This window comes from Podarcis raffonei, chromosome 17 (assembly GCF_027172205.1).
Source record: "Podarcis raffonei isolate rPodRaf1 chromosome 17, rPodRaf1.pri, whole genome shotgun sequence".
Lineage (NCBI taxonomy): Eukaryota > Metazoa > Chordata > Lepidosauria > Squamata > Lacertidae > Podarcis > Podarcis raffonei.
Window position 1 is genome coordinate 33,572,897 of NC_070618.1, and position 24,796 is coordinate 33,597,692.

At 43.7% G+C, this 24,796-nt stretch overlaps 1 protein-coding gene across 2 annotated transcripts in view; it reads left to right on the forward strand.

The window, feature by feature from the left end:
• Nucleotides 1-24,796, forward strand: part of C3 (complement C3) — a 132,922-nt gene that overhangs the window by 55,561 nt on the left and 52,565 nt on the right. Inside the window, exons 36-40 of one of the 2 annotated variants that reach the window (XM_053371504.1) lie at nt 550-639; nt 1,096-1,182; nt 1,901-1,984; nt 3,402-3,537; nt 4,046-4,341. In XM_053371504.1, the coding sequence (XP_053227479.1) occupies nt 550-639; nt 1,096-1,182; nt 1,901-1,984; nt 3,402-3,537; nt 4,046-4,187 (539 nt within the window). In that variant the 3' untranslated portion in view covers nt 4,188-4,341. Of the gene's footprint in view, nt 1-549; nt 640-1,095; nt 1,183-1,900; nt 1,985-3,401; nt 3,538-4,045; nt 17,135-18,263; nt 18,338-22,207; nt 22,401-24,796 lie in introns of those variants that run through there. The other variant, XM_053371503.1, reaches the window with a different exon arrangement.

Sequence of the window (24,796 nt, forward strand, 5' to 3'; positions counted from 1 at the left end):
AGGGCCTTTTCAGTACTGGCCCCGACTTGGTGGAATGCTCTGCCACAAGAGACTAGGGCCCTGCGGGACTTGACATCTTTTCGCAGGGCCTGCAAGACAGAGCTGTTCCACCTGGCCTTTGGTTTGGAATCAGTCTGACCCTTATATTTCCCTCCCCTTACAGTTTTGATTTATGGGCTACTATTAAAATGAGGCTGCATTTTAAATTGTATTTTAACCCGTATTTTAATAAATTGGGTTGTTGTTGTTTTTGTCCCTCCCCCCCCATTATGGTTTATTGTAATTTTATTGATGTTAGCCGCCCTGAGCTGGGGAGGGCGGAGTATAAATAAAATATTATTTATTTATTTATTTATTTATTTATTTATTTAGTCAGGGTGATGTGCCACTAGTATTCCTTTTGGCAGAAACGGGTCACCCACTCCTGCTCTGTGCATTTCCTAAGGCTTATCTTTTGGAATCAACCCCCCCACCAGGGAATTAAATCGGTGAGCCACACAGGCGTGTCAGTGTGGAAGTAAGGACCTCTCTTTTCATTCCTCCTTTCAGATGAGCAATGCACCAAGTTCTACCATCCCTCCAAAGGGAGTGGCCTCCTCGATAAGATATGCCATGGCGAAGTTTGCCGGTGTGCAGAAGGTAAGGCAGGGGGCGAAGCAGAGATGCTGCTTCCAGGCACCCAAACACAGCTCTGGGGATGCAGGGAGGTTGGGTCAGCATGGAAACAAAGGTCCTGTAGACATTTGTGGTTTCTGAATTACAGGAATTAATCTAGGGTGTATCTATTATCTAAGGTGGCATAGCGAGGGATGGGGTTGCTATTAAAAGAATCAGGTCTTTACAAGAATTGGCAAAATCACGAATGATGGGTTTGGACTTGGTTGATGCTTCAGTAGTTTGATGAAGGGCCTTCTTGGTGGCTGCTTCCGGACTTTGGAACTCGCTCCCTGGAGAAGCCAGACAGGCTCTCTCCTTCATGTCTTTTTGCCAGCAGGTGAAGATCTTTTTCTTCCAGCAGGCTTTTGAGATCTGACTACTTTTAATGAAAGGGCTATTTTTATTGTAATTATTTGTCTCTCTCCTCTTCTCCCGAAGACAACTGCTTCTTGCAGAACGATGCAGATAACCCTGTTGATGTTCATGCACGAATGGAAGCAGCCTGCAAGCCAGGAGTGGATTATGGTAACTGAAGTTTAGATTGCCAAGCCCTGTAAATTCAGGAGTGGATGTGTTTTCATGTTAATGACCACCAGCACCTTAGCAACCCTTGGGGGGTGGCTGCCTTGCATTTTCTCATGGTTGGGCTGCTTCCCTCCACATGGTGAGTTGCTACAACACAGAAAACAGGCACATGGCGGCTTGTTTTGTGGACACTGTATTACAGTTTGTTGGTGTATGTAGAGTCTCCAATCTATCACAAAAGAACTTATGTATTCTAGAATTAGACCTGTATATACAGGGGCCAAAATGCAAACAGATTTTCCGTCTCTCCAGAAATGTTAGCAGCACTGCTGATGAGGTGCCACTGATGGGAGCTTAGACCAGGGGTCAGCAAAGTTTTTCAGCAGGGGGCCAGTCCACTGTCCCTCAGACCTTATGGGAGGCCCGGACTATATGGGGGGGGGGGATGAACTAATTCCTATGCCCCACAAATAACCCAGAGATGCATTTTAAATAAAAGGACACATTCTACTCATGTAAAAACACGCTGATTCCCGGACCGTCTGTGGGCCAGATTGAGAAGGCGATTAGGCCAGATCCGGCCCCCGGGCCTTAGTTTGCCTACCCATGGCATAGACCTTCATGAAAAACACAATACAAGCTGAATGACTTGTTAATCCTTTTATGTGGAAAACATGCAACCATCAATTAATGACTTTTCTCTGTCTTTGTTTTGAAGTGTACAAAACCAAGCTGAGTCATATAGAAGAAGAAAATGATTATAACAACTACTTCATGGAAGTTCTGGAAATCATTAAAGCAGGTAAGAATTTTCCACCTTAAGAAAAACATGCCTTGGATACAAAAGCAGGGACTGCTTATAAAAATATTTCTTGATTTAAACACTCGCTTTCGACCAGTGATATTCAGTCTGCGTTGTTATGGGACCCCAAGGTTCTTCAGAAACTTCCCTGAAAGGCAGCAGTCCTTGCACTATAACCAAATCAGTAATTTTTTTATATAACTGTAAAAACTACTCTGAAAATTTATTATTCCAAAAATGAAATCTTCATCTGGTTGTAAATATTAAGATTATACCAGCAACAATGTCTTTTTGTAAAAAGAAGAAGAAGAAGATTTAAATCAAGCCTTACTGACTAGTGCAGGGGTCAGCAACCCGCGGCTCCAGAGCCGCATGTGGCTGTTTTACACCTTTGCCGCGGCTCCGGGGCGGATACTAGCGAGGGGAGGAGGCGCATTGTGCGCCCCGACACTCCCCACTGTGGCGGGTGCTGTACTGGCTGTGATGTCGCATGGGGGCGGTGCGTGTGTTAGTCACGCACCGTTGCGACGTCACCTTCCCGCCCGCCCACTACATTGTAAGGGGTATGTATGCTGGTCACTGCATTGAAAGGGGGCATGTACGCTGGTCACTGTTTTGAAGGGGAGTGAAGAACACACACACACAAAAAGGTAACTTGTTAATTTAACGTTTATTTCTATGAGGAGGAGTAATTCTGAGGGGTCAAACAAAGAAATAATAAAAAAGTGACAAAAAAGTTATTTTTATAATGACAAGTTTTGCGGCTCCCAGTTTTTTTTCCCGTCGGAAACGGGTCCAAGTGGCTCTTTTTGTCTTAAAGGTTGCAGACCCCTGGACTAGTGATTTATATTGATTTGAATTAAATGAAATCCACCCTGATTATGAATAACAAACCCTTTTCTGATGAGTAATAACTCGGTCTTTACTTGATACCTGAAGCTGAACAGCAACGGTATCAGTTGTATCTTGGGGTGAAGGAGGTCCAAAGTTGGGACATCACCACTTAGAAACCTCCCCCATACATTACTACAAATCATTTTGACATTAAAATGTAACACTACCACAAGACCTTATATATATATGTTTATAAGCCAAACTTAACATTCAGATAGGATCTTGGCTCAGATCACAATAGGGGCGTGTCCACACTTATCTTTCCTCCACTTTTCCCAGACACAGCCCATGCTTTAAAGTTCTGTGTCGGAACACTTCCCATCCCCTCTGGATCGTTCCCCTTGAAAACCCACTCTTTAAAGCTCAATTGGACCAAACAGCAATCCTTGGAAACCCAAATTGATGTTGAATCCATTTGAGCACCAGAGAGCATGTTTTTGCAGGGAAAGCTCAGAGGCAAAAAGAAAACCTTACACACAGAGCATTTAAGCGCAGACGTGTGCCTGTTTTGTCTGATTCCTAGGGAGTGATGCAAACCCAGAAGCCAAGCCCCGCAGGTTTATCAGCCACAAGAGATGCAATGAATCTCTGAATCTGGAGGTGAACAAGGACTATCTAATCTGGAGCCTCAACAGTGACCTGTGGCAAACTAAAACTGAGTATGTATTTCATTTATTTAACATATCCTCTGCTTCCTCCACCATCAAGTCCATGGAGTGCCTATAGGGAAATAATTCCTTTATTCCCACTTATTATAAACATGTTTATAAGCATTTGTGCTTCTTTGATTTTTAACTTTCTGGTGGAACTTCATGCCACTATAACTCACAGTTCATCACCGTGACCCTTTCCCACTGCCACCAATTCCCTTAGAAAGCTTTCAGAACCTCCTGTCAGCTTAGTATAGGCAGCATAGGTGTGAGATTGACACTGAGACAGTCTCGACAACTGATCCATGGTGCTGCGCCCATTAGACCTGACACCCCACCAAGTCTGTGCAGGTTGTGTTCTTGCATGTAAAGAGTTAACTCCAGCTTTAACTGCTGGCTTGCTCCTGTCACCAATCTGCATCAGCTGACAGCTGATGTCTGGATTCATCCACTCCATTCAGGTCAGCCAGTTTACCTGTGGAGTACCGATTCAAATCTTCCCTTCTCCCCTTTCCAGTTTCAACTACATGATTAGCAAGGATACCTGGATTGAGAAATGGCCAAATGATGATGAATGCCAGGATGAAGAATTCCACGACCTGTGCATTGACTTATCTCAATTTTCTAACACACTGATGACTTTCGGTTGTAACACTTAACGATGGAGATGTCAACTGGAGCCCATGAGATGGGTTTGAGTCAGTGTTTGAAGAACACCGTCCCTCCTGAAGTTCATCTTAGTTTTTTTGCTCAATTTCTCCTTAAAAGGGGGGGGGAGAGTGTACATGTACCAAATAAAGAATTGATTTCTTACTGTTGTGTCATGTTAATTCTTTGCCAATCACCCTATGTTTCTAATGCTCTTTCAGTTTTTATTCATTTAAAGCACACCATCAGTGTGCATGAATGGGAACACAGGTCTAATAACTGGACACAGGGAAACAACAGAGACGGGAGGCAGAGGTAGCCAGTCAAATGTAATTGCAAATTTCTGATGGTTGCTAAAAAAAACATTAATCAATGAAGTTGACAGATGCATTGTAATATAGGTGATTCCTGCATTGGACCTGTTTAGTTCAATAACTTTTTTTCCTGATCTCTTGGGCAGCTGCAGCAAACATAGAAACCTTACAGGCAACATATTTATCTCTATAAATTGATACCCTGTTGTTTAAAGGAAACTCACTGAAGAATCTCTTTCAAAAGCCTTTCAAAATCTCCTTCAAAAGGGCGAAGTATACAGGATGCAATGTAATACATAATCAACAATATCCTCCTTCTCTCCCTGGCCACAAATGTGTAGACATGTAAGAAAGTGCCCATTTGCTTTCAGGGATAAACTTAAAACTGAGCTAGAACGGACAGTGCACTTACAAGGAAATGCAGGGGAAAGAGAGAGCATCGAATGGAGCAGGTAAGCAGCGGCGGAGCAAGTTGATTGGGCGCCTGGGGCGAGGGGTGTGCCCTGTGCCCAGTGCAGGACATTCTGTGGGGCCTTCGAGGAATCTGCCTGCCTACAGCAGCTCGGGTGCGCTGCAGGTACCGTAGTGAGTGCCGCCTGGCATTTTGTCACCCCCCTCAGTGGTGACACCCGGGGTGGCCCTCCCCCACTGCACCCCTCTTCCTCCATCCCTGTGGGTAAGCTCCTTAGTACTTGTGGAAAGGAGTAATTGCACATATTCTTAGATCCAAGGGACCTCAACAAAGCAATCGAAAGAGCTTTCGAGTTCATTGGAGTTTGTTCTGCCTCGCTGGCAAACCTCTCTGCCTTGCAGAGAGCCTGCAACTTTAAGAGACGGATTAGGGATGCTGTTGGAGTACCATCCACCTAGCTGCACAGGTGAATAAGCTGCCCAAGGTCTTGTGTGTGGTTGGAGTCATCATAGACAATAAATCTGAATTATTTCAACATCTGTGCTGAAGCTGCTGTTGGACCAACTTGGTATTTCATGGCCTCTATGGCAGAATCACATACAGTGGTATCTCTGTATACGAACGGGATCTGTTCCGGAGCCCTGTTTGCATCCTGAGTAGAACGTAAGATGTGACTGTGTGTCTTCGCGTGCGTGGGTCGTGTTTTGCCGCTTCCGCGCATGCGTGTGACGTCATCCCCCCCCCCAAATAATTTTTATTAACAGGCCAATCAAATCACATTAATTCCAAATCACATTAATTCCAAATTACACAGCCAATTTTTAAAAATTTTGTTGTGGGTACCCATGCTTCAAGCTCAGAAAGGGATCCAAACATCTCTCTTGCTGCTGCTTTAATGTACACAGTTCTGTCAAAATAATATTCACAGTTCTGTTCAATCTTCTCTTTGTTATTTTCCTCATCTTCTTGTTGTTATCATATATTCCTTTCTTTGTGATCTCTGGTAGTCTCCACAAGTGGGTTGAAAACAAACGTTGTTATATCCTGTGTGGATTTTACACTCCTCCAAGAGCCATATCAAAATAGACAGACGCCATTTTCGCACCTCCGTACAAAACATTCCCAAAGTCTGTCCGTTAATTTCCACAGGCCTGCCAGTCTCTCCTCAATTTTCTCAGGGGGCCCTGCCAGGTCAAACTCACAGTCTGGTATAATAACAAGCCATGGTCCTCCTTCCCCTCAATCATCCTGTGGCCAGGTCTGCCATAACAAATCTCTTTTTTATAACTGCGTCACAAAGAGCTTTCATTCCTTTCCCGATGTTCCCACAAGCCATGTCTTTGCTTAATAATTTATTTCCACACAGTTCTTAATCCTCCTGCTTGTAATCAGTAATTGCAACGATTCTTGGGGGGAGGATTGTTAGGTACTCACATAAAATAAAAAGAGAAAAGTCCCCCCCCCCTTTTCAGTCCCGCTCCGAAATACCGATCCTTTGATGAATCTTCTTCTTGATTTATTGTTGAGTCCAGCCCGTCGCTCCACTTCACAGAGATCACTTTAATTAGCAGTCTTATCTCCTGATCTTCACTCGAAATATGTGCATTTGCTTCTCTCTAATTGTTTATTTTGAGCTCCTGCAACCAGAATGTGCGATCAGAGACAGCTTCAGGGAGAGCCGTCTCCCACAAGGCCTAGTGCCCTCACCCCCCTTCTTTCAAATCTGGGGGTGTTTTATGGCAACTGCAGTCAAGGCAGTGTTCCCCATTTCCTTGGGGTAACAAGGGAGGCTGCATACTCCCATATCAGCCTCTTAATTACCTCGTGTGAGCCGGAGAGATGGTATTGTCAGCCATCTTCTAATGCGCCCCTAGCGGCCCCCGCGTGTGACGTCATTTTAAGCGTCTGCACATGCGTGAGCGGCGAAACCCGGAAGTAACGTGCTCTGTTACTTCCGGGTTGCCACGGAGCGTAACTCGAAAACGCTAAACCTGAAGCACATTTAACCCGAGGTATGACTGTACTCTAAGAAATTGTGGGGAGGGCTGCCCCCCAATATGGCCCTGACAGCAACCCTGTGTGCTGTACGGCAATCCATTGGCCCACAAACACAGATGACAAAGTACAGCCATAGGAAAGATGTAAAAAGACAAAATTAAAGAGTTGCACAGATAAGTATTGTTCGTGATATGTTTTGAAAAATGCTCCTTTATGAAAGGAACATTTCATGCCGCAACTCACCAAAGTAGCCCATCCTCTTCATAGCACTGGGTAAGCAGACAGTAGCTGGAACATTTCGTTTTGCTTTCTCACAGATGGCAGGGGGAAAGAACAGGAGATGTGTCTACAAGCAAGGAAGCTATTTTATTCTGCCCGATTCTGGTAGAATAAAAGGAAACCAAGGTTCTGTGAAGGAGAGAAAATGTAGGTGAATCCAGAGTTTCTTACCACTGTTTTTACAGAGAGAGACTTTATTCTGGGGTCTAATATGTGTTAATGGTGAAGATTTGATACAACAGTTTGGGAAGGACACATTAGACTGTGTAAGTGTGCATTCAAGATCAAATCTAAATAATTGTATTCCCTTCAGTAAGACTCTGTTCCTATCCTTCCCCGTATTCCTCAATGTCTGCTTCTTCCCCAGAAACAACTACCGTATTGGGCTGAATATAAGCCGCACCTGCAAATAAGCCGCACCTTTAAAATTCAGGGAGGGGGGAGGGAAAAAAAGACAATACCCGAATATAAGCAGCTCCCTTAAAATTCCACAGGCACTTACACCTGTAAATGGCAAATGTAGAAGAAAATCCTACATCGTAAAAGCCAATTTTTGTAAGGTCATGAATTTAAGCCGCACTTTAACTTTTCACGGTCAGAATTTGGAAAAAAAGCGAGGCTTATATTCAGGCCAATATTGCTCTCTTCAAGTCCCCTGCTTCGGAGCTTCTTCCACTATTATTTTATAAGAAATTGCAGTTTATAAATGCAATATTTAAATTTAAAATTCTTTAGCAACCCTGAACAACCTTTAGGATGGGAGCAGGCAGCAGTCAAGGTGTGGAAGAAGGTGCCTCTTTATTAGGAATGTTTTCTTGAGGAAAACATGGGATCTTGCTCAGTTAAATGGACCAGGACCAGTAGGGAAATAAGAATTTGAATTTATGGCTCTAAGCTAAGCGAGTAGTTTGTGCACATGGTCCAAATAATTTGGAAGGGAAAGGTTCAACAACTGCGTTGCTAAAAAATGCAGACTTTTGGCCATCTGTCTTGGATGCTTTTGTTGAGATCCCTGCATGCAGGACTTGGACTTGTTATGTACTGAAGTTCTCACCCTGGGCCAGCAGGGGGATACTGTAGATAGTTATGCAAATGAAGGATCGAAAGTGACATTCAGTGATTGGATAGTTTTAGAAAGTTGTTACAGTAACGTGGTACTGGAGCTCTATATAAGCAGGCTGACTGAGCCCTTCAGTTCAGTTCTGTTCTGGCCTCTGAATAAAGAAGAGCCGTTCTATGATTGTAATATTCTCTTCACCCAAATTAGAGCTGCAACCAGATTGCTCCCCAAAATCTGCAAAATCCGACTGCAGGTGTTAATGCTCTACAGAAGCTGGTGACTCTGATATTTATAGACCATTTGAAAATTATATATTTTGACAGTATCTGATTTGCATCTGGTATGTACTAATGGGCAGCGTGACATACAAGTGGAGTCAATGTTTGACAATATACGGCATGTTGCAGTTAGAGTTTACCCTGACCTGACTTGTATGTCATGTAAAGCGATGGTTTCGATTATGTGTATAAAGGCTGGGACTTGTGGGCTTCTGGGTTTCTTCTCCTGCATGCAGAAGACTGGAGTTTCATCTTCTGTTTTCAGCTAACCACAGATACCAGTTTTGCCCAAACCGAGAAATGTGATTTTTGTTACATAAGGTTTAGGGAAACCAGCAAGAATCATAAGCAAAAGTTGGTTTGTTTTTCTAAACCACAGATAAGACTAACCACAGTTAGTTTGTGCGTGTGACATATCAGCAACTGTTTTGTCAATTCAAAGTGGAAGCAAAGATTTTCAGTCTCCTCCTTATGGTTGTACTAGAGGAAAAGTGAGTATGCAGGCCAAAGATTCACTATGGCAGACCCTCCAAGTGTCCTTATTTTCCAGGGATGTCCCTGATTTAGAGAAGCCGTCCTGGTTTCTGATTTGATCCCAAAATGTCCCACTTTTCCTTAGGATGTCCCTATTTTCATTGGAGAAACGTCGGAGGGTATGAAGTTATCTGAACCCCGAGCTGTCTGAAGGCAATCCTGTATAGGGAAGGGTTGTTGTTTTTTAAATGTTTTTATATATGTTGGAAGCTGCCCACAGTGGCTGGGGCAACTCAGTAAGATGTGTGGGATATAAATATCAAAATTATCATTATGGAAAGGGATGTCTCTATTTTCGTCGGAGAAATGTTGGAGGGTATGCTATGGTTTGTGGTGTTATGTCTAAACAGAACCAGTTTCCCCTTTGCTACTATTACGTTGGTTTTCAATTGTTGTACCTTGGAACCACAGAATTGTAGAGTTGGAAGGGACCTTGAGGGTCATCTAGCCCAACCCCTGAAATGCTTGAACCCACGACTCTGAAATTAAGAGCCTCATGCTCTACCCACTGAGCTATCTGAGCACTTACACTGATTTTAGATGGTTCTTGCTACTTTGATTTTTATAACTGGTTTTGCTGTTTCGTTGTGTAGAGTTCTAGATGTGTTTGTATACATTTGATGTTTCTAAACCGCCAAGAGAACCTAATCCTTTGGGGACATATAAATTGAAATAAAAGACTCTGAGCTATGCAAGGAACTTGGCTGGGCACACCAGGAAAAGGAAGAAGAAGAAAACTGATTCAGAGGTGTCAACCATGTCATAAAATGCCTGTGGGAAAGATTGTGGGGCAGGGAGGGGGGGTGATAGAGAGCAATAATGTCAGCAGGGTTGGACTGGTATACAGTGGTGCCCCGCAAGACGAATGCCTCGCAAGACTAAAAACTCGCTAGACGAAAGGGTTTTCCGTTTTTTGAGTCGTTCCGCAAGACGAATTTCCCTGTGGGCTTGCTTCGCAAGATGAAACGTCTTGCGAGTTCTTGCAAGTTTGTTTCCTTTTTCTTTAAGCCGCTAAGCCGTTAATAGCCGCTAAGCCGCTAATAGCCGTGCTTCGCAAGACGAAAAAACCGCAAGACGAAGAGACTCGCGGAACGGGTTAATTTCGTCTTGCGAGGCACCACTGTAAAAGGTAAAGGTAAATGGACCCCTGACCATTAGGTCCAGTCGTGGCCGGCTCTGGGGTTACGGCACTCATCTCGCTTTATTGGCCGAGGGAGCCGGCGTACAGCTTCGGGGTCATGTGGCCAGCATGACTAAGCCGCTTCTAGCGAACCACAGCAGCGCACGGAAACACTGTTTACCTTCCCGCCGGAGCGGTACCTATTTATCTACTTGCACTTTTGAGGCATCAGATCAAGATCTGTATTTTAAAATGAGCTTAAAAAATATATTTGCAAATGTTTGTATCTCTCATGCCAGGCAGAAGACCAGCTGGGTTTGGCATATGTTTATCTTCCTAAACAGGGCCCCTCTGATTTGTATTAGCATTAGCAGGAGACAAGTGCCTCAGGGTTGTAAAAGGAAATTACAGGCTAGGAGCAAAAGGTCACACTTACCATACAAATTACAGAATACAATCAAGCTGCAAAGACACAATTAAAAGTTGGTAAATAGTAAGAATTATTGTGCCTCCCATTAGAGACTTGAGCCACATTTTCCTAAGGTTAAAAGGGCAAAAGCTAATGGAAATAGGGAAAGGGGGGGCTTCTCTCTGAAGAAAGTGTTTTTAAGTTTCTTCTTACTTTGAAAAGGTCTTTCCTTCTAAAAAGCTATATATGTTAATGTATGAAATATATTGGCTTAAATGTAAGTATGCAAAGGATTTAGAAAGTAAGAAATGTTAGATTCTTATGTTAGATTCTTATTTCATTGATGGTGTGTGAGAAGGTGAACCCAAGATCTCTGTTTAAGATAAAATTAGAACCATTAGCCATCTGTTTTGGAGTGAATAGGGTAATAGGGCAGCAGGGGCCAAAGGTTATCTGGTAATTAAGGTGCCTGGTCGAGGTAAATGTTATATGGCTACTTGTCTGCCATTTATGGATAGAAGGAAATATAGCTCTTTGTCTCCCATAAAAGGTAATAGGAAATGGGTGTATCTTTTATGATTGGTTCTAGCAAACAGCCAATAGGAATTTCAACCAGGCTGATTGGACAGAGGCAGCCAAAGGAGGAGCAAGGGGGCTGGGCTGAGGGAATATAAGTGCTGGCCATCAGGGCTGGAGTGGGCAGAGCTTTGGTAACCATACACCACTGTGTCTCTCATTTATTTGTCTGACAAATAAATTATTATTTTAATTTCTCTATTGCTGCGTTGAATATTTCATTCCAGCTAAGCGTTAACCACAAGCAGGGTGCTACACTTTGACGTGCTTTTGAACTGCTAGGTTGGCAGGAGCAGGGACCGAGCAATGGGAGCTCACCCCGTTGTGGGGATTCGAACCACCGACCTTCTGATCGGCAAGCCCTAGGCTCTGTGGTTTAACCCACAGCGCCACCCGCGATGGAGCCAAAAGCAATGACATGGGCAGCCAGTTTTCTCCTCCTCTTCCCTGTTAAGTTCTTAACAAAGGCAACACATGGGCTGTGTGTATATTGATGCCATAAACTGCATCCAGGTTGTTCTGACAGGCCAATGCCCTACTCACATGAATGGGTTAGTCTACTGGCAAGACTTTGGATCAGAGGGGCCTTTTGTAAAGTAATACACATGCCCGGGCCGATCCTTCGGGAAGTTTACAAAGCCTTTTTAAGTATAGGTCTGTAATATAACTCCAGAAGAGAGCAACATCATGGGGGCGGGGTGTTTTCTGGTACAACATCCCCCTTCACCCCACCCTGAGAAGGCTTATAAAATGGCGCAGGAGTGGGATTGCGAGGGATTTTTCTAGGAACGAGGTGAAACTGTAAAGCTCTCTTGTTATTTTTGCTATCGGATGTTGTTTATAACACTGCTATATTTATAAAACTGGAATTTTTTAATGTTATTATATTTGCTGCTGTGTTGTTTCGCTGTTTTTCTGAAATGGATTTTGCACTGTTTGGTTTTGAAATGCATTCCTGTTTCCTTTGTTGGAAGCCACTTTGGGCTGAGATCTTTTTTGTTGCTGTGGTAGAAAAGTGGCATGCAAATAAAAGGAAGGAATGCATTATCACCTCAAGAGAGCCAAACCACCCTCCACAATAAGACTCTTACACACAGAGTTTGAAAATACATAACTGCACAACTGAGTACAGTGTCTTTTCACAGTGACTAATCTGTGTCACGGGGTTTGCAAGAATGGATGCTGCTGTCAACGAAGGCTCAAGTCCAAAAGGTTTCAGAGCATGAGTACTTATGTGAGAAGGAAATGTTGTGTTTTTCCCCAGTTTGGTAACTTATGAGGGGATTTCCCTGTAATCTGTATGGGCTCACCGTTCCCACCCACTCCCTGCTGTTGATTAGAACTGTTTGTTTAGTTTTTCTCTGGAAACACTCCTGGCCTTGTTCTCTGGAATTTCAGAAGCTGGCATTTCCCTTCCCTGTGATGGAGGGATAAGAAAAAGCATTTTTCTTAAAAGAGAAGGAAAAGTGACCAACTCCATATGCAAATGAGGGACCTACTTTGCAAATGACCAGAGGAGATGCAGAGGGCATGTGAAGCGATAGCTAGGCATGGTGGTAAATGTAGAGAAATTCATGTATGAATAAACTAACCTGCAGCAAATACACCATGGGTAGGCAAACTAAGGCCCTGGGGCCGGATCCAGCCCAATCGCCGTCTAAATCCAGACTGCAGACGGTCCGGGAATCAGTGTGTTTTTACATGAGTAGAATGTGTCCTTTTATTTAAAATGCATCTCTTGGTTATTTGTGGGGCCTGCCTGGTGTTTTTACTTGAGCAGAATGTGTGTTTTTATTTAAAATGCACCTCTGGGTTATTTGTGGGGCATAGGAATTCGTACATCCCCCCCAAAAAATATAGTCCGGCCCCCCACAAGGTCTGGGGGACAGTGAACCGGTCCCGTGCTGAAAAATATTGCTGACCCCTGGTCTACACGCAATTCATAAACATGCAGATATAATAAATTAATAATAATAATAATTTTTTATTCATACCCCGCCCTTCCTGGTTCAGAAAACCAGGCTTAGAGCGGCTAACAAGAAATTTAAAACACGTAATTGTAGAAGCAGCATAAAATACAGTATAAAAAGATGAATAACAATAAAATTCAAAGTTCAGAAATCAATTTGGGGGAAATCCATCTAATAAGCATTAGATAGTCACCAGGGCTAGCTGGCTGAATTAGTCCTACTTGGGCCAGCGAGGAGGCCAGGGGAGAATTAGCTGTGGGGTCTCAGAGCGGGTAATCTTCATAAAAGGGGAGGGGGAGGGAAGAAAAGGGAAATAAAAGATCAGGCTGAATTCAAATTAAAGGCCAGGCGGAATAGCTCTGTCTTACAGGCCTGATGGAAGGAGGTTAAATCCTGCAGGGCCCTGGTCTCATGGGACAGAGCATTCCATCAGGTTGGAGCCATCACTGAAAAGGCCCTGGCCCTGGTAGAGGATCTGATTTCCTTAGGGCCCAGGACCTCTAAACTATGGTTATTCATGGACCTTAAGGTCCTCTGCGGGGCATACCAGGGGAGGCGGTCCCGTAAATATAGATATGCCAACACCAGTCACGGGAAGGGTGCTGACCTGGACTGCTTCTCTTTTTCTAAAAGGCTGCTATTATTTTTTTGCAAAATGCAATAAGCTGTTCTCTGATGTCCCCTCTCCTTTCTCCAGCTCTAATCAAAAGCACAGCCATCCCCTTTTAGCAATCAAAGGTCACTTGCTCCTGACTTTATCACGATGTCAGCGCATTATTAGCTATGACACTCTGATCTGCATCTGCTTTAGAAATATCTCTTTCCCCGTCCCATAGTGGGAAGGCTAACAAAGGACGGGTTAATGCTCCCAGTCCATGACCCGGTTCCGGGAATCTTGAAGCTTGGATACCCACTGCAACATTGTGCAAGCTGCATAAACAACTCCAGGGCCACCTCATTTCAACAAACAGTGTCTTTGCAGGGAATTCAGTGTAGCCTTATGGCAATTGTTCCATCAGTGCAAACATTTCAGCTTCCCAGACAGAACAACTGTCCTCTTCTCCCAAACCTGACTTCCCCCAGCTTGTTGGAGGGTGCCAGGGGAGGAATGGGGATGGGGAAAACCCCCTGGGCCAGCAGAAGTCCTTGTGTGGGCCTCTGCTAACAGGTGAATCCAACCCTGAGTGCTATGGTGTAACCTGTTACAACATTTTATGTTGTATGCTTTTATGTTACATGCTTTTATACATGTTCAGTTGAGGTGCTGGTTTTTGTTTAAGTCAGGGCCTCCAGTGGAACTCGCAGCCAAGAACTGGTGCAAAGGCGAATAGCATGTAACAATCACACAACCTGGATTGCTCGGCTGGTTAGAGAGTCCTGCTGATAATGCCCTGGTTGCAGGTTTGATCCCTATGTGGGACAGCTGCATATTCCTGCATTGCAGGGGGTCGGACTAGATGACCCAAAGGGTCCCTTCCAACTCTGCAATTTAGTGGTTCTATGATCAGTCAATAACCTCCCTTGATTATACAAATGTATGTGGATTTTAAGGGACGTGGGTGGTGCTCTGGGTTAAACTACAGAGCCTAGAGCTTGCCGATCAGAAGGTTGGCAGTTCGAATCCCCACAACGAGGTGAGCTCCTGTTGCTCGGTCCCTGCTCCTGCCAACCTAGCAGTTTGAAAGCACGTCAAAGTGCAAGTAGATAAATAGGTACCGCTCCAGCGGGAAGGTAAACACCGTTTCCGTGTGCTGCTCTGGTTCGCCAGAAGCGGCTTAGTCATGCTGGCCACATGACCTGGAAGCTGTACGCCGGCTCCCTCGGCCAATAAAGTGAGATGAGCACCGCAACCCCAGAGTTGGTCATTACTGGACCTAATGGTAAGGGGTCCCTTTACCTTTATGTGGATTTTACATAAATGCAATGTAATAAAACAATCAAAGATGTCTGTTTTTAACTTTTTATAGTTTTATTGTGTGGCTTTATTGCTGCAATCTGCTTTGTTGTTGTTTTTTTAATGATATAGCCATATACAAATACTTTTTGTGCTCTTAAGGTTCTGTCTCTTCCAGACTTTTGCCACAGAATCTCTTTTACTCGGGTCTCATCCACAGTCCCGCTTGTCCCGTGCATAGAGCCCAAAACACTTGGACCTGTGCTTAGAAATACAGTGCAAAAGGTAAGGTGGATAAACCCTTGGTTAGCTCCGTAAGATGCCTTCAACTACAGCTCCTCAAGAGAAGTACCTATACGGAAGGAATTTAAAACTCTAATGACACTGGCACATGTAAAAGCAGTGCTATTTTTCTAGAAAAAGAGGTGCTGAAACTGAGTTTCCAGAGAGTTCCGGCTGGGGTGAAAAAAAGCCCTGTGTAAAAGCACACTAAAATATAATTTTGTCACACCCTTCTGTGTCGGTTCATTATAACAAAATTGATGGGGATTCACATTGCATACATATTTCCCTTTAAATGTTTTTGGCTCATCTGGAGTAGGAGTCCAGCATTTGTGCAACGTGAAAACACTCATCCTCCTCTGTGAAAAATGACGGATCTTGATAAAGGTATTTTTACATTGCTGTCTCCACCAATTAAAAAACCACAATGAAGTAAAGTGATGGAGCTGGATCTGAATTCATTGAATGCTGCACCTCCTTTGAGGAATTAGAGCCCTCTTGAAATGCCCTTGGGGCCTCCTGCCTCTCACCTGCAGCACCTAGAGCCATAGATCACTTCTCACTCCCCGTATTAGGACACTTGCTTTTGAGCAAGCTGTACTGAATGTTTGGCTGAAGTAAACACGCAGACATGTTGCGAAAGAATGTCTTTGGAGATTGTCCAAGCTCCGTTTCTGTCCAAATACCGTTGCCAAGAAAATAAACCTGTTACTGGAATCCAGCTGATGACTAGAATTTCCTGACTAACTCTTGATTGGTTTGCATGGATAATTTGTAAATTGCTGTTTGTTTGACATCTTTTTTTATCTAGGAACTTTTATCTGCAAAGAGTCATCATAACCCATTCCATTTATTCCTTTGGCCTCCAAACATTCTTAAGAAAAGGCATGAAGAAGCAGTTAGAGCATTCCAGAAGATGCTAGCTGCAAGTCTTCCACTGGCGAACGTCAGCAGAAGGGCCAAAATGTGTTTGAAAAACACACCTGACCATTCACAAATTGTGATTATGCAGTTCCCATTTGCACTTTTAAGGAAATGGATGTACATGGGATTTTTGGAGCTCCCCCCACCCAAATTGTTCCCTAGCCATGGCTCTTTGCAGACATGATTTTCCATATGAGATTGCATTTAGGGCCAATTTGGGGACTTACTTTGGACCTGCAGGACATTTGTGCAATCCCTTCCAGGTTATTTATTTAATAACTTTACATAATGTACCTCCAACTCCCTAGAGTTTCCATGCTCACCATTAAATTTTATTTTTTTTAAAAAAATTAAAAGCAGAATATTCCCTGGCCATGTACGAGTAAACCCTATTAAAGAGATTGCCATCTCCACAGCTGTGTGTAACTGGTCTCTCAAAAATTTTCAATGCGGTGACTAGACATTGTCCTCAAGGTAGAGGACCTGGTACACTTTTTGTTGGAATGCCCTCCACATGAACATCTGAGGACCTGATATCTTGAGCCCCTTGTTGCTGGGATTAGTGACAACTCTCCTTTAAGCAAACGTTTTGTTCATATTGGCTGGGAAAGATTGTTCTGTGTCATATAGGACTGACTTTAGGGAAACAGAAGTTGCTTACCATGTTATTATATGTTGATATCTGTAGGTAAGTTACTGAAATGGCATAATCTTTCATCATATTTTTGTATGGTTTAATGTATTCCAGCTCCGAGGGCCTCCTGGCGGTTCCCTCACAGTGAGAAGTGAAGTCACCAGACAGAGGGCCTTCTGGGTAGTGGCACCCACCCTGTGGGACACCGACCCGTCAGATGTCAAGGAAATAAACAACTATATGACTTTCAGAAGACATCTGAAAGCAGTCTTGTGTAGGGAAGTTTTAAGTGCTTGATGTTTCATTATGCTTTTATATTTGTTGGAAGCCACCCACAGACCCTGATTTAGAGAAGCCATCCCTGTTTCTGATTTGATCCTGGAATGTCCCGCTTTTCCTTAAGATGTCCTTATTTTCATTGGAGAAATGTTAGAGGGTATGGAGTTATTTGATCCCCAAGCCATCAGAAGGCAATCCTGTATAGGGAAGGTTTTAAAAAAATGTTTTCTTATGTTTTTATATATGTTGGAAGCCGGCCAGTGTGGCTGGACAACCCAGAAAGATGTGTGGGGTATAAATAGTAAAATTATCATTATGGATGTCTCTATTTTCATCGGAGAAATGTTGGAGGGTATGCACCCAGAGAGGCTGGAGCAATCCAGTCTGATGGACGGGGTACAATGATGAGGATGAGGATGTTTGTATCATCTGGTAGACCTGTTGTCCCTTCCGCACACTTTAACTTTTCTCGTTACCAGTAGTGAGATAAGTGGGGGAGGAGAGGGGAGGCAATGGATGAGCCCAAGGCTCACTTACAGTCTCTCCCAGGTAAATAAATAATTGTGTGTAATAAGTAAAAAAACAAAAACATTTGCATAGGGCTCTTGTGATACAAGTGTCTCATGCCAAGATGCCAAGATGCCAAGATGCCAAGAAGTTCAAAGCAATTGGAAAGACCTCTTGTTGCTATTGACCATGCAAGACTTCCTTCTTAGGGGATAGATACTGGTTGGGAAGCTGTGCCCCAGGACTGGACTCTTCAGTGGTGTGTGTGTTCGTGTGTGTGTGTGTGCGTGCGCGTGTGTCAGAAAGAGAAAGTTTTCAGTCGGCCTTTTGAACCTAGGATTGGCCCAGATCATGTTTGCATTGTATGCCATCCCCCACCAGGATTATCAAGAGCAGGTTGCACAAACATACTGTTTAGCTGTTGCTGTAAAAAAAAGGGGGAGGAAAAAGACAAATCGTGGTCATTTTTGACAGCCTTGCTAATTTATTTTGAAATTCCCAGGTTGCTCAAACTCCTCCCCATTTACTGATTAAACACAGAGAGATTGCAAAAGGGCTTGGACAGGGGCTCAGAGGATAAATACTGAGACGGTAACCTGCCTCTCTTGTTCCTCCAGATCACCATGGAGGGGACTGCTCTCTACCTGGTGGCTGCCCTCTTGGTTTCTTTCCCGACTTCTCACAGCCAACTGTAAGTACATGTCAGATGTCAGCAGTTCACAGCAGCACCGCATTTCTTAAGCAAGGGGAGTTTTCTGTACAGGGAAGCTGAGGAGATCCATCAAATTCAGGAATCTGGTCCTTCTAGGGGTGATTTAAAATTGCTTCAGATGTAGGGTGAAGAGGTTTTTTTGTGAGGGGGGGGGGATTGCCTGCAGCAGAAAATCCAAATATCACTCTCCCCACAGCCCCTCACCACCATAGTGATGTAAATATTTAAAATAATCACGAACTGGCTGCTTCCAGCCATACTCCTAAGTCTGCTGCCTGAAGCAAGCCACTTCATTGCCTACTGGCAGGGCCGGCTCTGAATTTCTGACAGGCAGAAATGTTCTTTGTACAAGAAGTGTAGAAGCCATGGAAGGACAGAAGAATCCTGCTTTAGCAAACTGTGTCTCTGGGTCCATCTGATCTCGCATTTTGCCTCCCTGGAGTGGCCCACCTTTGGAAAGCTCTCCATCGGGGCATGAAGGCAACAGCCCTGCCCTGTTACTTGTCTCCAGTTTTTGATCACCTCTGAGCATGAAGTTTGCATTTAGTCATCCTGATTTAGGCTTCATGGTATGTCTGACAATTACACGTGTGTTTGTTCTGCTGCGTGTACATGTGTTGGAATGCTAGTCAGTTGTGGTGTAAAATGACTAATTACCAAGACATTTTATTTACCAAGATGTTTATTATGTTTTTATATGTGCTGGAAGCCGCCCATAGCGGACAGGGTATAAATATAATAATGCAGTGGTACCTCGGCTTAAAGACGCTTCAGGTTACAGACTCCGCTAACCCAGAAAAAGTACCTCGGGTTAAGAGCTTTGCTTCAGGATGAGAACAGAAATTGTGCAGTCGCAGCTGGAGGCCCCATTAGCTAAAGTGGCATCTCAGATTAAGAACAGTTTCAGGCTAAGAACGGACCTCCAGAACGAAGTAAGTTCTTAACCTGAGGTACCACTGTAATAATAATAATTCTACCTGAGGCAAAGGGCAAGGTGACATCCCCTCTAGTTTGTGTAGAGAAGCTTGCCAAATTGCCAGGGTTAATCTTATTTTTACACTAGTGACTGGACCTCCATTGCGCCAAGGGGCAGCAGGCTAGTTTAGGGGTTACAAACAGCTCCATCTTCCAACATTTTGCCATTGGCACTCACCCCCTGCCATCTGTCTCCAGAGATGGCCACTTTCCTCTGCCTAATGACCAGTCCTGCATTTACGCACAATCAAAAAAGAGGAAACGCATCACCTTAAAAGAGGACACAGGTTTCTTCATAAAATCTGTATATGCTGCTGTCTATATAGAGATGCATCTTTAGCAGTGATTACTACAATTTATATAGGAATGAAATACCTCTCACCATAAGGTGGGAGAGGAAAGTGTGACCAGGTGAACTGCGTGCCTGTTTAAAGGTAAAGGTAAAGGGACCCCCGACCATTAGGTCCAGTTGTGGCCGACTCTGGGGTTGCAGCGCTCATCTCGCTTTATTGGCCGAGGGAGCCAGCATACAGCTTCTGGGTCATGTGGCTAGAAGGACTAAGCCGCTTCTGGTGAACCAGAGCAGTGCACGGAAACACTGTTTACCTTCCTGCCAGAGCGGTACCTATTTATCTACTTGCACTTCATGCTTTTGAACTGCTAGGTTGACAGGAGCAGGGACCAAGCAACGGGAGCTCACCCCTTCGCGGTGATTCAAACCGTGACCTTCTGATCGGCAAGTCCTAGGCTCTGTTGTTTAACCCACAGCGCCACCCGTTTCCCTTGTGTGCCTGTTTATTATGCTGTTAATGGGCGATCTTTGCAAGGTCCTTGCTCTCGCTTGTTAGGTTCATTATCATTAAGTCAAACTTTGAACAGACAGCTCTTTGTATAGAGAACTCATTCAAATAATAGAGGGTTGTCCTCCAACAGCCCTTCAAACAGAGAAGTGTCCTTGGCACACTGTCACCCTATGATAGAACATGAGACTCTTAATCTCACAGTTGGGGCTTCAATCCTTTCGTTGGGCAAAAAGATTCCTTCATTGCTACATTGCAGGGGCCTTGGGCTAGTGGAGCCTTGAGCTGACTTTTGTCAGATGCCACCACTCTGTGTGTGTTGTGATGGGATGTGGGGAGCGTATGGAGTAAATGTGGAAATGTCCTCATCAGGCATAAATCAAAAGTTAGTGCATCCAAAAATGAAAAAGTTACAATCAAAAAGTCGCTGAACTTAACCTGCTCAAATTTATTGGTTTAGAGAGGGTTTCTTGAAAGTGAAGTAGAATTGAATCCAAACCTAAAATCTTTTTGTTGCCTTAGACTGAATAGGAACCCAACCTCTAATTCTAAAAAAAAGGTACATGAGAGCACACACATTAGGGAGCCAGACCCTTCCCCCCCTTTTTTGCTGACCTTCTTATGTTTGGCTAACATTGGAAGGAGTCGGGGATTTCATGAAGGGACCCCAACCTTATGTTTTTATACCGTGCTTAGAGGCAAAACCTTCTCAAAGCAATTTACAAAACATAAAACAATAAAATATGCATCATATACAATCAGCTAAAACAACAGCATTATCTAGAGTGCTAGTAAGTAGTAACCAGTTCCCTATTGGTGCTTACAAATTTCAAACATAAGAGGAAAAAACAAAGTGCAATATCTAATGTCAAGGCTTATGCATCGAATGACAGCTGGTGTTCACATCCAGATTACTGTTGTGCGATTCCGGAACAAATTGTGGTGTGATCTCATAGGAGGAAGTAAGATGTTCACTTCACATTATGGCTGAGGTTAGAAAGTAATGATTGACGAGGGCCCTACAGTGTTCCTTGCATAGGAGCCAACTCTTAAAGGCCAAGGTCCCTTTGCCCGCCACCCAAGTTGTTGGGTATTGCCATTCATATTGTGATCAATTATGTGGGGTGGGGCTTACCCCCCCCCAAGTATTTTATTCAAGTTGGCACCCCTGAGTCCTTGGAATCTTTAAAACACATCATATACAATACATTTCCTAAGAGGTCACATGTACAGCACCTACATAAGTCTCCATCCTTTTCTGTTGTGAGTAATTTTGCTGTAATACTAATTCAACCAGGCTTGTTTTTCGATTCAATGCAAGTGGACAGAGGATTGCAGGCGACATAAATCATTCACCAATATAAAACTACAGCAATTACCCCAGTGTAATATGAGCTTCATGGCTGTGTGAGGTTTTGAAGCCAGGACTGGACTCCCAGGTGCTAGCCCAACAATCTTATCTCTGGAGCTGCACATAGGACAGTTTGCAATTTCAACAGAAGCCTCCAGAATTCTCTCATCTCCCCCACATGCCACCGTTTCTCACAACCACCTAAGCAAAGGAAGAAAAACTGGGCTGCTGTATGAACTTCCATTATGCAGTTTTCTCACCCTAGTTTTACAACAAAAGCAAAAACAACAGAAGAAGAAAAAAACATTTTCCTCATTCTTACCTCCATCAAGAAATGTGCCTGGACAAAACTCCTTCCTCCTCATTCTTTCTGGAACTGTTTTCTCTTGATGGGGACAGAGGAGGGATATTCTGCTAGTTGTTTTTATGACTGGCTAAGCAGAGGAGATGGATGGAAGCCTCTCTGTCACTGGAAATGTATTGCTATTATTCTAGGTGACAGGACAAAGACTGGACCATGGCTTTGGAGGTTTGGGGGGGAATTCAGAATCTTGACAGGGTGATGCCCCTCCCACCCTGCCTATAAGTGAGGGCCTCTTAAACCATTTGTTTCTTGAATTTCCCCAAGCAAGAGGAGGCAGCAAATGCAGCATGGAGGAGCTGTGGTAAGGTATTTAGATGCAACAAACAGACTCACTGCAATGAACTTTTTCTCCTCTGTAGCCACTCCCTCATCACCCCAAGTGTCCTGCGAGTAGAGACGGATGAGACGATTGTGGTGGAGGCTCATGGAAGCAACTTTGACACCGAGGTCACTGTCTCTGTCCATGACTTCCCACAGAAGAAAAACACCTTGTATATGGTCAAAGTTCCCATGAACCCAGCAAATGGCATGATGGTGACGCCAGCCATAAAGGTGAGTGCAGAGCGATGGTTAGGGACGGTGCCATAATGTATGCAAAAATCAAGCTCCACACTTGTGCACACTCAACCTAGGAGCAAGTCCCATTGAACGCAGTAGGGCATGCATACGATTGTGCAGTTTGTCCATTATGTTTGAGGTAGGCGGGTTAGCATATAAAAAGAGAAACTCCGGGAGGGGTAAGGGAAGGGCAAATCATCTGTGCTATCAAGCCTGACGATGGGAAATTTAAAGAAAGTACAATGCTGTCTGATCAGACCTGAATATAACATAGGCTTCCTCAACCTTGGCCCTCCAGATGTTTTTGGCCTACAACTCCCATGATCCCTAGCTAGCAGGACCAGTGGTCAGGGATGATGGGAATTGTAGTCTCAAAACATCTGGAGGGCCGAGGTTGAGGAAGCCTTATATAACACATCAGAAGATCCAGATTGTTAGTTCCTAGACCAGCTTTAGAGGTCATATTTCAGTATCAGCTTTCTGGCAGGGTCAGCAGTAAATTTGGCCTGAAAAATGTCAAGGTTGACAACCCAGATAAATACCAGTCTTGCCCACCTTTGTGCCTTGATCTGTAGAAACTCACCCATGAAACTCATTCTTCGCACAAGGTCTAAACATAAGTTGCCCATTGCAGGTGATCAAACTGCTGTTAAAAGTCAGAACTGCAAGATTCTTTTGAATGACTGCACTGTATAGGGTTGCCCTATAGCCGATTGTAGGGCAGTGTTTCTCAAACTTGAGTCTCCAGCTGTTGTTGGACTACAACTACTATCATCTCTAGCTGGCAGGACCAGGAATGATGGGATTTGTAGTCCAACAACAGCTGGAGAGTCAAGTTTGAGAAACACTTTTATAGGGTGTTATTCCTAGTACTTAAGGAAGGATTCTAAGAATAGTGGTTTACCATTTTGATGTTTCACCTTAATGGATTTGACTTTGCTAGTGGCTGGATGCAGAGGATTAGGGGGAAGCACCAGCTGGGGAACCAGCTGGTAAGAAGGCTCAGAGCCAGGGGATACGCCCCCAAAAAATTAAAGGGGGAAAAACTGGATGTACATTTCCTAAATATAAGATAAAAAACAAATAAAATTAAGCCTACATACAGCAACAGTGGCAAATGGCTTTAGATACCTATTAGGTCCATAAATTACCATATAGCATATATTCAACACAAAAAACAGTGACAATTTGTTGTTGACAAAGGACAGCTGGACATATAAAGGGCCCCATTACCTTCAATGGCTTAGGCCCTCATCAAACCCGAATCCGGCCCTGGTTGGCATGGTGAGCAGCATGTATCTTGGTCTTTTATGAAGACATATTTCAGGCCTTCTTCTATGATTAGTCACAGTTTGGCTCTGCCTTACGGTTTCAGCTGAGGGAACCTGAAATATCTGAATTCTATTTTTAAAGTGCCTTTGGCAAGTTTATGTATTGTCTCTTTAGTCTGGAGTTAATGAAGTGTGCGGTCATGTCTCTTGGCTTGTTTGCATTAAGAGCAGAAAAGAATGTCAGACTATGGACAAACTCTGTTGTCAGCACGTCCACGGCATTTATTTGAAGTGTTCAGTGAGCCTGTCATGCAAGAACCACTCCGAGCTGCCATCTTCCAAATGCTCTGGGAATCATCTGAATAATAAATTATAGTAACAACTTATTTTCTTAAGGTCATCCAGCTTACTTATGCGCTCCTTAGTTATATCTCTTGCACACTTCAGTTTTACTTGCCAGTCAGCAGCTATATTTGATGCTGTGCCAACTGTTTGCTGAATGATCTGCATTTAACTTGTCAGAGGAAGGAGTTACACTTCAATTGGGCTGAGCTTAGGGATGTTATAGAATTCTGTCAGACACAGAAATGGAAATAGAAATTCCCACTATTTTCACGTTTGTCCGAGGTCAGGAATGAATATCATGCAATCATACGAGTAGTATTCACTATTGTGGTGTGTTTTTTTAATGCGTAAACATTTTGTAAATAACTATGTTGTTTTTTTGGCATGTCCCTTCCACTGAAATGCATTGAAATTACTTATGTAAGTACAAGGTAGAGGAAGCTGCAGCTGACAGGGTGTCTCTGACCCAGTGACATGTGGGAATGTTAAGGATAGTAGGGAAGGATAGAATGAAAAAGTATTATCCTTCTTTCACTCACGCTAGTAAGTGATGTAGCAGAGCAAATTCCCCTCAATATAGCTGGAAGCTAGTTTGCAGATTCATTTGAATCTCTTAGTTAAGATTATTTCCTGGTGTCCCCTTTAATCCCTCTTAAAACAATAAAGGGACGAGAGTCTTTCTGAGTAAAGTAACAAAAAGTTTACTCACATTTCAGTTCACGATTTGATCCCTGAAAGGCAGGCTTTACTTGGTAGTTACACAAAGAAACTGTG